At 42.0% G+C, this 15,231-nt stretch overlaps 1 protein-coding gene across 3 annotated transcripts in view; it reads left to right on the plus strand.

Annotated features, from left to right (window-relative positions):
- DAAM1 (dishevelled associated activator of morphogenesis 1) overlaps nt 1-15,231 on the plus strand; it is a 176,895-nt gene that overhangs the window by 119,356 nt on the left and 42,308 nt on the right. For all 3 annotated transcript variants that reach the window (XM_060619942.3, XM_060619944.3, XM_060619943.3), the window contains 11 exons: nt 3,334-3,428; nt 6,280-6,613; nt 7,238-7,348; nt 7,470-7,573; nt 8,725-8,791; nt 9,020-9,137; nt 9,570-9,708; nt 9,988-10,046; nt 13,200-13,387; nt 14,098-14,397; nt 14,712-14,819. In XM_060619942.3, the coding sequence (XP_060475925.1) occupies nt 3,334-3,428; nt 6,280-6,613; nt 7,238-7,348; nt 7,470-7,573; nt 8,725-8,791; nt 9,020-9,137; nt 9,570-9,708; nt 9,988-10,046; nt 13,200-13,387; nt 14,098-14,397; nt 14,712-14,819 (1,623 nt within the window). The remainder of the gene's footprint in view (nt 1-3,333; nt 3,429-6,279; nt 6,614-7,237; nt 7,349-7,469; nt 7,574-8,724; nt 8,792-9,019; nt 9,138-9,569; nt 9,709-9,987; nt 10,047-13,199; nt 13,388-14,097; nt 14,398-14,711; nt 14,820-15,231) is intronic.

Below are 15,231 nucleotides of genomic sequence, written 5' to 3' on the forward strand. Positions count from 1 at the left end.
GCTGATCTCTCTGATAACTGTATTGGAGAAGTCCCAATCACACACAGCAGAAAGCCCGAGACATTGTCCCTGGGGACTGGAAACACATACAGCTCTTCCATATCCTTCCATATCCTTTCATGGCCTGGCAGCTGGCCTGGCAGCTTTCTAGCTTAGAGATTTGTTGGAGGGGCATTATCCACGTTGTTATCATCCATTGTCTTCGGCGTCAACAGCAGCTACTGCCATTGAGTGTGAAGCATGTGACAGGCAGTATAACAGGCACTTTATATGTTGTTTTAAATCCTTATAAGCACCCAGTGCTATAAGTGCTGTTGATAGATAAGGAGTCAGGACTTGGAGAAAGGTTACCTTGCCCAAGGTCATCTAATTAGGAAACAGTAGAGCTGGAATTTAAACCTATCAGTCTGAGCTCACAGATTCCTTTCTAATTTGCCTCTCACTAATTCAGTTTGAAAACCCTTTGGCAAGTACCAGAGGCCTGGTGATCCCACCCTCCCCCACCCCCACCCCACCTCCAACTTTGCTGAGGTGGGGCAGGCATCTGTTTCCGTTAATGCCTCCAGAGTCTGATGAACTGTCCAGGTCGAGAACTGCAGCACTTACTGGTCTGCGAAGCCGTTTGTGGAACAAGTTCAGTTACTTTACGTAAGCCTCTTCACAAGAATGCTTTGTTCTTGAAAGGACCCCTGAGTGATCGGTTGGCTTTTAAAGAGTGAAAAACAGTGTAATAAAAGTACAGCCCAACAGGTTCGAGAAGGACCTGGCCCTCCTTTGTATGTGGCTTCTCCTCTGCGCTCTCAAGGAGGAAGATGTGAGGTGAAGTGCAGCGTGCTTAGCCGACTGGCTTATTGACTTCATACCAGTGAAATGTCTCAAACAGGAGCTTGGTTCCAGACTCCCAGCCAAGAATGATTTCTGTGCTTGGTTTGTCCATCTTTCTCAGACTTGCATGTTCCAATGTACAGCTTAGTAGCCTTCATCAGAACATCCTCTGCCAGCACACACTTTGTCTTTTGCCCACTTCTCAAGTGAGCAGGGATTTGGTAAGTGCATAGAGCACCCCAGGAGGCTACCACAAGCCTGGGCTGTGTAGACCAAGGTGCACGCTAGATGTTTAGCCTGGCAGCCATCTTTAGAAAGGTGGGCGTAGCTTCTTTTTCTACAAAAAGCTGCAAACCAAGCCTTCTTCCTACATGTGAAGCTTGAAAACTTTCTACTTTATATAAATTATGTTGAAAAGTCACATTACAGCGACACGTCCATCTACATATCCTCAGTTTTCTCAGTACAACAAACACAGTCTTAGAATCAAATCTAATTGCATCACATGCAGAAAAGAGTATGTCACCTCTGTTTTGAGAGGAAGGTAATGGTCCTTATACTGGGAAAGGAAATTCCAATTTAATTTTCTTGACTTTTCATAAATCTCCCAGCTCTACTAGGGAGAGACTTAATGTAGTCTGTCTTCATTCAGATGTTTCACCCTCTCCAAGATTGTTAAAAGAGTAAATACATACATCTTTCTTTAGAATTAGTGAACCATAATAAGAAATGTATGTCTCTGTGTGATTAAGTTTAGGAACGAGCGGTGATGTTCATGAACGGCTTTATTCTGAGCTGCAGATTCAAAAAGTGATTGCTTAAGAGTCTAAACAAGTTCAGCTTTGCCTTAGGGGATTAAACATACTTGGCTGGATTCATGCTGAATTTTCCAGGGAATACGTCTCCTAGAGCTCTGAAGAAATTTATTGGCTATTTCTGCACATCGCCTCTTCCCCTACCATCCATTGGTCACAGCTGTCTAGGCGCATCACCAAGCAAGAGGACGGTGTCAGCAGAAACAATAACCAGTTTGAAAAACAAGATTTTACGGATTTTTATTTCAGTTGCCTTAAATGATACTGATACATTTGTTTGTTTGGAGGTTTACCCCCTCCTAGTCATGAAGTCAAATTTAGGCTTCAGTTAACATTTAGTTACTCAGTGCTGATACTATTAACTTAAAAGAAGTAAGTAAAGCCACCCTTTGATGATTTGTGATCCTGAAAGAAAGGGAGAGACTGGATCATTGAGACACATGGATAAGAGCCAACCCCCCTCCACCCCCCCCCCCCCCCCCCCCCCCCCCCCCCCCGCCAAGCAATACTCCAGACTGTTTCCCAGCCATGCACTTAATCAGAATTAGAAACAGGTAGGGAGACTGAATTAGAAAAGCACATGTTCAGAATAGGATGAAGACAAGGAACCAGTGGTTCTGTGGGTGGAGTATACCTGAGGCCATTAAGATTTGGGGATACTTTTAGTACAACTGAGTGATCATGGACTCAAAGGACTAGAAAAGACTGTTTAACAAGTATAAACTTGACTGGCATCCATGGCCGTGATGTCAGCCGAGGTCTGCTTCCTTGTGCCTCATTCTTCAAAGTGAGGTCCATATATACCTGCAGCATCAGCACCACATGGAAACTAGTCAGCAATGGAGCACCACGGGCTTCACTCCAGACATAGCATGCCAGAACCCACATTTTAACAAGGTCCCCGGATAATTCTCGTCCATGTTAAAGTTTGGGAAGCACTGCTCAAAAGATCCCTGTGTAGGGAAAGCGTAAACACACTCCTCTTCCTCCTCCTCCTCCTCCTCCTCCTCCTCCTCCTCCTCCTCCTCCTCCTCCACCACCACCACCACCACCACCCCCCCCCCCACCCCCCACCCCCCCACCACCCCCCACCCCCCCCCACCTACCCACCCGCACACACTCTGTAGCCAAATTTCCAAATGGTGTTGAATCATTTCTAAAGCTTAAATCTTAGTCTGAAGGAATTGTCCAACTTAGTATCATATCGGAGTTCATTGCCCTTCTTAAATAATTTAATGTGACAAAGTGTAAAAGATTACACTTTTTGGCTTGAGGATTACACATATTGCCTTGGTTTGATAGTGTGATAATGTTACTAACTTTAGTTGCCAGAATACTGTATTTAACTGCAGGCCCAGTCCTCTTTCTATAAAATATAAATAGTTATATCCTCATTAGAGTGTAGTTACAGAGTCATTTACAACTATAGTCAGACAAACTACAATCTGTACCAAAGATTTCTAAATGTTTCTTAAAGCTTTATAATTTGAAAGAACTTCTAGCAGAGAAAATAAATCTGAAATTCTTAGTACTTTTACTCTATATTTTGGTTTTGTAATTATCTTGATTATAGATTTATTACTTATTTATTTGTCTTAAAAGTGATAATAGCATGTAATCTGTAGGCTTGTCTTGCTTGTACCCTAACTAAATCATAGAATTTGAAGAGGTAACTTCGATTTTCTTTGCATAGAGAAAATCTCTCCTGGCTTTAGAGAAGGAAGAGGAAGAAGAGAGAAGTAAAACTATAGAGAGTTTGAAAACAGCACTGAGGACAAAACCAATGAGGTAATTCTTTTCTGGGTAGCATGTGCTACTTATCACTCTTCTTTTTTTCTTCTTTTCTCCCTTCTTTTGTACCCTTCTTTCTTCTTTTTTCCTGAAATAGCCAAACTTTCAAGGATGTCTTAAATGCATGCAATTGAACATAAGTGAAATACTTTAATCGTTGAACATTGAATGAATTGATTTTCTTCAATTAGAAGATATGCAGACAGCTGTTAAGATGGCTAAAATAAAAAAAGAGACTAGCAAGTATTCGTTGCAGGTACACTGCTGGTGGGAATGTAAAATGGTTCAGCCACTTTGGAAAACAGTGGGGCAGTCGCTCATACTGTTAAACGTAGTATCGCCGTATCATCTGACAATTCTATTCCTCAGTATATAGCTAAGGGAAATGAAAACCTGTCTCACAAACACCCATGCAGGAATGTTCATGTTAGCAGTATTCCTCATGGCCAAAAAGTAGAAACAACCCAAATTCTATCAGCTCATAAATGGATAAATAGAATGTGATATATCCATACAATGGAATATTATTTGGCCCTGAATACAATAGAATATTGAAATAGAATAGAATATTGATACATGCTACAACATGGATGAGCCTTGAAAATATTTATGCAAAGCAAAAGAAGCCAGATATACAGAAGGCAACATAGTATATGATTCCATTTATACGGAAGATCCAGAAAAGGCCAATCCATACAGACAGAAAGATTAGTGGTTGCTTAGGATTGGGGTGAGGGGGAAATGGTCTTTTGGGGATGATTAGAGTGTTCTAAAATCAGATGATGTCAGGGCGCCTGGGTGGCTCAGTCGGTTAAGTGTCCGACTTCAGCTCAGGTCATGACCTTGCAGTCTGTGAGTTTGAGCCCTGCATTGGGCTCTGTGCTGACAGCTCAGAGCCTGGAGCCTGCTTCAGATTCTGTGTTTCCTTCTCTATCTGCCCCTCCCTTGCTCATGCTCTGTCTCTTTCTCTCACACTCTCAAAAATAAACAAACATTGTGGTGCCTGGGTGGCTTAGTTGGTTAAGTGTCTGACTTCAGCTCAGGTCATGATCTCACAGTTTGTGGGTTCCAGCCCCGCATCAGGCTCTGTGCTGACAGCTCAGAGCCTGGAGCCTGCTTCTCAGATTCTGAGTCTCCCTCTTACTCTCTGCCCCTCCCCTCTCGTGCTCTCTTTCTCTCTCTCAAAAATAAGTAAACTTAAACAAAAATTTTAAATAAATAAACATTAAAAAAAATTGGGGGGGATGCCTGGGTGGCTCAATTGGTTAAGCATCTGACTTCAACTCAGGTCATGATCTCATGGTTCATGAATTCAAGCCCCGCATCGGGCTCTATGCTGACAGCTCAGAGCCTAGAGCCTGCTTCGAATTCTGTGTCTCCCTCTCTCTCTGTTCCTCCTCTACTTGCACTCTGTCTCTCTCTCTCTCAAAAATAAATAAAGATTAAAAAAATTTTTTTAAATTTTTTAATCAGATGATGTCAATGGTTGTACATCTCTGCATATCACTGAATTGTACATTTGAAAGTATGAATTTTATGGCTTGTGAGTTATATCTCAATAAAACTGTTACTAAAAAATGATGGGGGCACCTGGGTGGCTCAGTCAGTTAAGCGTCTGACTTCCGCTCAGGTCATGATCTCACAGGTTTGTAAGTTCCAGCCCTGTGTCAGGCTCTGTGCTGACAACTCAGAGCCTAGAGCCTGCTTCAGATTCTGTGTCTCCCTCTCTCTGTGCCCCTCCCCTATTCTCGCTCTGTCTCTCTCTCTCTCAAAAATAAAAAAAATAAAAAAATAAAAAAACCATGATAGGTAGTCAGCCTTTTCTGTGTGTCTCCCATGCCTTCATTTTCCATTAATTAGGTTTGGTGAGATGTTGGGGTGTTTCTAGTTACATTTCATTAACATAGGTGCTATGAAAGAAGCCAATTGATTCAACCAATTGGGCTCCATCTGGGTTGTGTGATTGCATGAAATGGCTGGAAAAATAAAGATTACATTTTCTTTATTTAACTATAAAATACTAAGAAAAACCTATTGACTTATCAAAAATTCTGTGTAGTTGTGTGACACAGGTTTTCTAGCCAATCCTAACTACATCAATGTTTCCCTATTTGTGTGTGTTTTGCATTCTCAGATGTTAATGGGTATCCAAGGCAAAATAAATTTGGAAATTTCTGGTGCAGTCGTATAAGCAAGTTGTGTTACTTCTGAAATTTTCAGAGACTTCAAATGCATATGCATATTGTGAGTTATTCTCACTGACTTTACAGTAAATAAGCACTATAGACGTCAATTAAATTAATGAGCAGTGACAAAGAATTGCTATTATTTTATATATTGGGATTCCAGCAGCATGTCCTACAAAAGAAGAGATTTGCTGCAGAATGTTAATAATATAGATTTTCATCTTTTGACAAGCAAAAATTCTAGAATTTAAGGATGCTCTTTGACATTCATTGATATGGGTCAAGGGTTAACGTAAAGGTATCTAGGGGCTGAATGCTATAACAACACGGGATCAGCAGATGACTTTAACTTAAGACACATATTCTGAGTGTCTTCCTGTTCCTGAGTTTCTATGGTTGTATGATCTGTTAATTGGTTCTTTGTATCAGCTAAGATCTTTGTATCTCAAATAGAGATTATTTTACCTTTATGAGAGACCTGACCATTGGGTTTGTGCAGAGGAAGAGGCCAGGAATTAAGAAGACTTCATCAGTGTAGATCTTTGGTGCTCAGGACTTATGTCTTCCTTCCTCCTGTCCCTGCAAAACTTTTCCATTAAGGGCTATTAGAAAATTCCAAATAAACTGAAGTCTGATACATTTTAACCTTCTTCTCCTGACAGGTTTGTAACCAGATTCATTGACTTGGATGGCCTGTCATGTATTCTCAACTTTCTAAAGACCATGGACTACGAGACCTCAGAGTCTCGAATACATACCTCTCTCATTGGTTGTATAAAGGCGCTAATGAACAACTCTCAAGGCCGGGCTCATGTCCTGGCTCACTCTGAGAGTATAAACGTGATTGCTCAGAGTCTGAGCACAGAGAACATTAAAACAAAGGTGGCCGTGCTGGAAATCTTGGGCGCCGTGTGCCTGGTTCCCGGGGGTCACAAGAAGGTTCTGCAGGCCATGCTGCACTACCAGAAGTATGCCAGTGAAAGAACCCGCTTTCAGGTGGGCATGCTCCCTTGCCACTTGGTCACTCACCCCTTTTGACAGCTGCCTTCCTGGCCCTGAAGGGGGAACATGATTTATTTCCCCCTGTGATGATTACTCACACTATGTCTTCCAGTCTTTCTGTCCTTTTGGGTTTTAGAACCAGAGTAGAAGATGCTTTCTACAGTTAATCAATCTGGGATTTTAGATTTACTGAACTTGAAAATGTGGCCCTGCTTTCTACACATCATGTAGCATATATCTTTTGATTCCATGAAAAGCAGTGTTCCCTGAAATTTTTATAGGTTACCATTCTTGATTTAGTATTAATATATACAGTGGGATTATGTCACCATATTTATGCTCAAATAAAAAGAGCTGAGTTGACAAAGCAGACAAAATATGTATTGTGTGTGTGTGTGTGTGTGTGTGTGTGTGTGTGTGTGGATGTATGTGATGCAGGAATTTTGAAAGAGTTTTTTGAACTAATTTTAAGAAAAATAAAAGATGGCTTTCTATAGATCCATGTAATTCTGACTAAACACGAGATTTTTAAAAATTTACTTCTGAGTATAAGAATTAATAAAATGAATGTACAATTAGTGATTCAGTCCTTTGTTTCTATATTTGTGTCCTTGGTAGACATTAATCAATGACTTGGATAAAAGCACAGGGCGGTATCGAGATGAAGTGAGTCTCAAGACTGCCATCATGTCCTTCATCAACGCAGTGCTGAGCCAAGGCGCTGGGGTGGTAAGAACCTTCCATACTGCTATTGAAAACATGTATTATTGAAGAATAATGTTAAAAAAAAAAAGATTACTATGTAGTCCAAAAAGCATAAATATGTATTTTATCACCCTTTCACTTTCAGGAAAGTTTGGACTTTAGACTTCATCTTCGCTATGAATTTCTGATGTTAGGAATTCAACCTGTAATAGATAAATTAAGGGAACATGAAAATTCAACATTAGATAGGTAAGTCAGACTGTTCTCATCTGAGATCATTCTCAAGCTTTTTCCGTATGTGTAGCACTAGCCTGTGAACTACATGTGAGCTTTGTGTAGCATAAGGAGCTGGCCCCAGACTGTTAGTTCAACTATGATGCTTTTATATTAAGACTTTCTCCATGAAGGAAGCAGCACATTGTGTGGAGAACCTCATGTGGGTTCTGGCATCAGGCTGAACCCGCATTCTTGTCTTACCTCTTTCACTTGCTCTATATTTTGGTCAAGTTACTCAGTCTTTCTGAATCTTCCTGTTGTGTGTGTGTTTTTTTTTTTTTTTTCCTAAGATATATGATGATGATGGTGACAACTATGTTTTATGGGCTATTATGAAAATTGACTATAAAACTTGGAGGTACCTTGATAGGCATTAGTTAATTTTCACTTTCTTATTCATTTGCTCTTGTTTGCAATCATTTTACCATTTCTAAGATCTCCCACCAGCTCTCAGATCTCTCCTACTGCTCTCCTACCTCGTTCATGCACTCTTTGATATTCTGTGAACATGTCAAAATACTCTTGCCTCAGGGCCTTTGTACTTGGTATTTGCTCAGCATTAAAAGATCTTCCTACAGATGTCCAAATTGCTTATTGCTCCCTTCCAAGAGACCTGTTCCAGCCAGTGTGTGTCCACCACTCACCTTACCTCCCATTATTCTTTACTCCCTTTACTCTGATACATTTGTCTTCATAAAACTTATTATCCCCAGTTGCTAAAATACATAGTAGGGACTCCATAAATATTTGAATGAATAGGTGAATGGCATGAATATTTCTTTTGTGATCTTAATTCATCAGTCAGGCAAGTGGATTTGCTTTTTCCATAAAAGAAGTCTGTGAGCAGAAGCTGGACTTGGTTTTGTTGGAATTTGATAAACATTTATTAATTATCTAATGTGTACTAGGCATCCTAGGCTTTGAAGCTTGTCTTACTGTGATCTCACTCAGTATCTTTTTTCCTTAGAACATAGTTAAGCAAAGGCATTCACAATTTTGTCTTACTTCTTTTAGAGCTATCTCTGACAATTTAGGAAAGGCCTTAGTATTAATGTCCTGATTCCTATGTGCTTGTGTTTGTAGGACATTCTACTTTTAATAGCTTCTCTTTTATTGGATTTCAGGCATTTAGATTTTTTCGAAATGCTCAGAAATGAAGATGAACTAGAATTTGCCAAAAGATTTGAACTGGTACGTATGGTCACAATTATTCAGATTTAACTCATGAACTCATGGGCTTCCCTTGCCGTAACGTGTGTTGAGTTGACATGGACCGGTACAACCGAAAAGCAAAATCCGGGTTTTGTTTTGCTACCTAAGTGGCAGGATTAGCCGTGCGTGCCTTGGATTTGCTTACCTTGCGTTGCAGCTATTGAGGATACCGGGTGTTGACTTAGATCTCTTTTTCATACGGAATAGGTTCACATAGACACAAAAAGTGCGACTCAGATGTTTGAGCTGACCAGGAAGAGGCTGACCCATAGTGAAGCTTACCCTCACTTCATGTCCATCCTGCACCACTGCCTCCAAATGCCTTGTGAGTGTGTTTGTGACTTACATGTGTGTTTTTGAATGTTTGGACATCATCCAAAGGGCTCTGTCTTCAGAGCAGCGCTGATTAGCTTGGGTGCACACCAGGGATTCCGAACCTTGCTTTTGTGACAGTCCAACGTGTCTCCACGCAGCTTAAGGGGTATTATGACATTCTAAAAATGAAATGAATTATAACTTACTTTGATTTTAAAAATAAATATATGCCTTGCAACACATTTAGAAAGGGGTAGAAAGTGCCTCTCAATCATGTAAATGATCATCGCATGTCAGAATTCCAGAAACTTTGGGAAGTGCTGGTGCAGATGTTATAAACATCTCTGGTTCTGTGGCTCTGGCGGGTGACCGCTGTTGAAACATATTCATCCTAGTTTAGAAACAACATGAAGTATTTTTCCACCCTTCTTTTCTTTTTTAGACAAGAGAAGCGGCAACACCGTTCAGTACTGGCTGCTACTAGATAGGATTATACAGCAGATAGTTATTCAGAATGACAAAGGACAGGACCCTGACACCACGCCTTTGGAAAACTTTAACATTAAGAATGTCGTACGAATGTAAGTTTCTGATTTTGCTGTCTGTGAGATGATAGTCACAATGTAAGGCGTTTACTTTATCCTACTTTAAAATAGCAGCTGGGAGAACCGAAATGTTCTAGAGGTCAAATATGAGCGCCTATATATACATATGTATCTGAGTAACATCTGGGTTTAAATGGGTTTCAAGCATGCTGAGGATTTTTCTGCAGAGGACTATTTTTGTACCTAGAAGAGCATGCATTTTGGTAACGGTCCTTTTATGTTTTTGTAATGAATGCTCTTTTGACTATCATACAGGTTGGTCAATGAAAATGAAGTTAAGCAGTGGAAAGAACAAGCGGAAAAAATGAGAAAAGGTAAATAGTGAGGACCCGATGAGAGAAACGGCCACGTATTTAGTTATTGGGCAACTCTGCTTTCTGTATATTTTAGAAACTTGCACTGATATTTCTTACTGACTTGAATGCATCCAACAGCCTTTCTTTTTCTGTGTCTTAAGGGCATTTTGCCCTGTTTTCTCTCGAATTCAGCTATTTTAATTGTCATGCTGATTGCCAAATATTTTATCCTTTTATTATAATTATGTAAATTTTTTTTGAAAAGCTTGTAGCATTTGCTGTTTGGCATTCATTAACTCAAATTTTCTTAACTACCACTCCTGCCAGCCCTCCCCCCACTCTGTAACTGCTCTTTAAAGCACACTAGGTTTTAAGGGGGACTACCCAGAATTTTAACAGAAACCCAGGCCACCTGGTTTCAGCAGCCCAATTCTCCACATGACCTTTGTTTGGCACCCGTTATAAAAAGAGAAATCATATAGAAAATCACCGATCATTGTAGATACAGGCATTATGAGACGTAACTAGGGCAGCTCTTGGTGAGTACTTGAGCACGTCTTTGGTCTTAACACTCAGCATCAAATGATGGGAGAGTCATTTGTACCCATCAGTGTGCCAGCCACTCACAGAATGGATAGAAGTCCCCCTCTCCCTTCCAAATGCTTGCAACTTGAAGTCGGCTGTCTTATGAAAACAGTCCTGTTCCCGGCCTCTGCTCTTTCGCTCTGCTGGCCAACTGACTTCCTTTTCCTTGTCCAACTTACTTAGTCACAGCCAGTGACACACAATAGCACTCACCCCCGATATTTAGTGCGTTGAAAAGAGGGTCTAAGAGATGCCAAAGCATTTCCTTTTCCCTCATCACATTTGTCCTTTTCCGTGGAGCAGAAAAGCAGGGCCACCACTGGTAGCAGAAAATACCAGACACGCAGTGCACCTATATTAGAAGTTCCATATATGAATTCAGATTGCTCTCACACAGGTGAGGTTGCTGTATACCGTTTTATAAATAGATTCCAGAAGCTGCTGTAGAAAGAATAGAAACACTGACCAAAAGTTGGGGTGAAGAGAGGTGATACCGAAGAGAAAATGGTCAGGTGATACTTTAGGGGCAAACGTAGAGCACAGGGATGTGGGTGTGCAAGCTAAGGAGTGCACCCAGGACAGAAGCTTTGGAGTCATTCAGGCGGTCACTCAGTGCAGGCTTGTTGAACTCCTCTATGTGTCAGGCCCTGCACTGGGCTCTGGGTCTGAGTCTCAACTCCATTCCTCACTGACTGCATGCATAGGCATGCAGACTCCTCTTCTCCACCCTCCCCCTCTATAAGCTGAAGATTATATCTAACTTGCAGGGCTGTTGCAAAGATTAAAGGACAAAACAAATATAAGGACTTTAACATAGTGCCATATTGATTGCACTATAAATGATAGGGACTATGGTGGATTTAGGCGGCTGAGGTGGGATGAGAAATAATGGCCAAGGTCAGTGGGCGGAACAGGATGGTTTAACGTGAGGTCACAGGTGGAGTGTAAAAGAGGAGATACTGTAGATAAAATTAATTCTTTTCTGAAGTCTTCAAGTAGCAAGGCTGTATCAAAAAGGGCACACGATGATGAATCGGAGGGTGGAGGCTGTGAGGAGATGGGAGTTCTCTGGCCCTGAAAGGTGGAGAATTCTCTTTACTATGGCATAGTCAGTAGTAAGTGTTCAAGAAGATCTTAGCAAATGGATGGTAAATGAACGCCTTTGTAGGGAGAATCCTTTAGGCTGCAGCTTCCCAAACCTGGCATTACATCAGAATCATCGAAGGAGCGTTTGAAAACAAATCCCTAAGCCCCTGTCCCTGACCTGTAGAAGACACTCCCAGAAATGGGGTCCGGGGCTCCTGAAATGTTAAAATCTCTGAGGTGGTTCTGAGGCACAGCAGGATTTGTCAAAGCTTAATGACGGGTCGTAAGAGTCTCAAGTCTTAGAATTGTGAAAGAAGAATGATGTGGAGACAGAAGAAGGAAAATGGGATACAGTGAGGTGGGTTTCAGACGCGTCGCCGAAGAAGTCAGGGATGCGTTCATTCACAGAATGAATAGTGGTCACCTTAACTTCAAGACTGGTAGAATTCAAGGCTTTCAATGGCATGAACTCTTCTCTGCAAACTCAGGAAAGAAAAAGTAAGAGATGGAGAAAGCGAGAATTTAAATGTGTTATCAGATTCAGAAATAGAGACCAATTCTGTGTAGCTCAGCCCCAGTGGGTTATAGCTCTCGTGGGTTTACTTTATGAAAAGAGTAGGAATTGGGGCCAAGTATTTGAAATAAAAACCTGCAGCCTCAACTTCATTAGTCCTCTTTCCCAAAGCTCCTCACTCCCGCAAGGGCTGGAGTCAGCAGGCATATTGGCAATGTAAGTAAACATTGGGCTCCATTGGATGCCTCGTTCCATTATAGCAGGATTGGGAAGTTAGTAAAACTACAGCTGAGAGCTAATATTTTTCTCCCCATATTGTGGCGATTGTCATGCTCTGCCCTTAAAGTCTTTAATGCTGAGAATCTGATAGCATTTGCTTTCACAAGTTTTAAGGACTATTTGCCAGAAGCATAAAATACTTCAAGTCCAGGTAGCCTTCCGAGAGGAGAATGGGAGAGAGGACTCGGTGTCGGGACAGACGCGGTCTGGCATCAGCATATCCCCAGGGAGCAAGATCCTCCCTCTCAGCCCTCTGCTGGTTGGACACAAGCCAGCAACCTGGCTAACAAACAATGGCTTCTCTGGTTCTCATTTCTAATTTGTCAAAAGAAGCCTTTTTAATATTCATTTTCCCTAGTGTGGCTAAAGGGCCATTTTTATGACAGGATCCTGAATTAAATACCAAACGGGCACCATTATCCTCCACAAATAGGTGCTCACCCTTGTGTTCCATCTTCAGGACTGTGACTTCAGGGTCTCTTCTTCAGTATTTTACAAGATGTAGTTAACCATAACGTTCTTCACCTAAAGACCCCTCCAAGCACGAACACCACTGAGTCCACAAGTCGCTCCCTTTGACAGAGGAGAGGAATAATATTTACCTAATGAAGAGCCTCACATCATCCTCAGCCAGTTTTCTGTTTAGAGAAAAACACTTCAGCTTTGAAGAGTCCCCTGTTTTCATGTCCCGTTGTTTTCTCGTGTAGAGCACAATGAGTTGCAACAGAAATTGGAAAAGAAAGAGCGCGAATGTGATGCCAAGACCCAAGAGAAGGAGGAGATGATGCAGACCTTAAATAAAATGAAAGAGAAGCTCGAAAAGGAGACTAGCGAGCATAAGCAAGTCAAGCAGCAGGTGGCGGATCTCACAGCACAGCTCCACGAGCTGAACAGGGTGAGGGCCGGGGCCACAGGCCGGGTCTTCGTTTCTGAGCAGCTGCTGGGCCTCGCTTATCATGGAGCCCCTCTACCTTAGGCAGACAGCTTCTGCCTGGGTATCCCAAGGTGATCTATCCCAATGGTTTTAAGACTTCCCCCCCCTCTGCCATCGTGTAAGTCAGGCAGCAGAGAGGGGTTGGGGGTGTGTGTATTTAAATAAGTGCAGATTCTCTAATAAGATCAAAGGAGATTACATTAACTTTTTTTTTAAGTTTTATTTATTTACTTTGAGAGAGAGAGAATCCCAAGCAGGCTCCATGCTGTCAGCATAGATCCCGATGTAGGACTCGAACTCACCAACTGTGAGATCATGACCGGAGCCGAAATCAAAAGTCAGACGCTTGACCAACTGAGCCACCCAGGCACCCCCACGTTAACTTCTTAAAATGAAAACTGATTTCATGAAAACCAAACTCGGATGCTATAAGAAGTGAGGGATACGTGAGTGCTATACAGACAAGCACTAATGTGCCACATATAAAGGGCTGACTCAGTAGTCCATGAAGACCCTAAAGCCCATTTGATTTATTGCTCCTTTTAAACCCATCTTCTCAGAAATGTGAATTTCTCTGTAACATACATTTTAGGCAAAGTTTCAGACTCCGAATCATCCAGTGAATTTACTTCTTCCACTGACCTTCTCTTTTCCTATTTTTACCTTTTCAGAGAGCTGTCTGTGCTTCGATCCCAGGTGGACCCTCCCCTGGAGCCCCAGGGGGGCCCTTTCCTTCCTCTGTCCCAGGGTCCCTCCTCCCCCCACCACCACCTCCACCCCTGCCAGGTGGAATGCTTCCTCCTCCACCCCCGCCCCTTCCTCCAGGCGGCCCTCCTCCTCCCCCAGGGCCTCCTCCCTTAGGGGGGATCATGCCACCTCCTGGTGCTCCACTGGGTCTGGCACTCAAGAAGAAAAACATTCCTCAGCCCACAAATGCCCTGAAATCCTTCAACTGGTCTAAGCTGCCTGAGGTAAGCCATTTGTTCTGATTTTCCCTCTAATGGATAACATTAGCAGCTCACTGTGCTGTCACTGAAAAGGGAAACAGCCCTGACTGTTAAGTGATTTCATTTTCTTAGTATGGACTCGGGTTCTCACTAGCTCTGATACTTTAAGTGTTAAAGCTGAAATAAATGACATGTTGTTTGAAGCCAGACCACTTTGAGCATCTGGTAGAATGAAAAATTGGGGGTGGCAGCACTTTTTAAAAAAATAACCACGTCTGTTCTTTTTGTATATAATCATAAACTCTAGTATTTATTACTTATTAACTTGATGTTTGCAGAATAAACTGGAAGGAACAGTATGGACCGAAATCGATGATACAAAAGTCTTCAAAATTCTAGACCTCGAAGACCTGGAGAGAACATTCTCTGCCTACCAAAGACAGCAGGTAACACTGTGTGCTCTCCAGATGAGACAAAAATAAGAAGTCCTGTCCTCACGCATGGTCCCCGTGCTATCTGCCATGCCATGAGGTGATGGGCGTCTTGGTTTGAGGCTGTCTGGTCTACCCTGCTCTGTTCCTGCAAAGCAGCATGGTGTGCGTGTGTGTTCACATGTGTGTCTAAGTGCCTGTCCGTGTATGTGTGTGAACGTGTTGAAGCTGCTTGTTAACTTCATACCCTGGTATGTGTCCAAGACCTTATCTGCATTGGTGGAAGGAGTTTTGTATATTAATATATCTCTTGTGCTTGGTCCAAATGGGTCACCAGGAGCAAATATTAGTAGGAGAGCTGCCTAACTTGTAATTGTCGCAGGGTTCGTTTCTTAAGCCATTATAGTTTATCTGACTTTTAAAAATC

Source organism: Panthera onca, chromosome B3, assembly GCF_046562875.1.
Source record: "Panthera onca isolate mPanOnc1 chromosome B3, mPanOnc1 haplotype 2, whole genome shotgun sequence".
In the NCBI taxonomy this organism is placed as follows: domain Eukaryota; kingdom Metazoa; phylum Chordata; class Mammalia; order Carnivora; family Felidae; genus Panthera; species Panthera onca.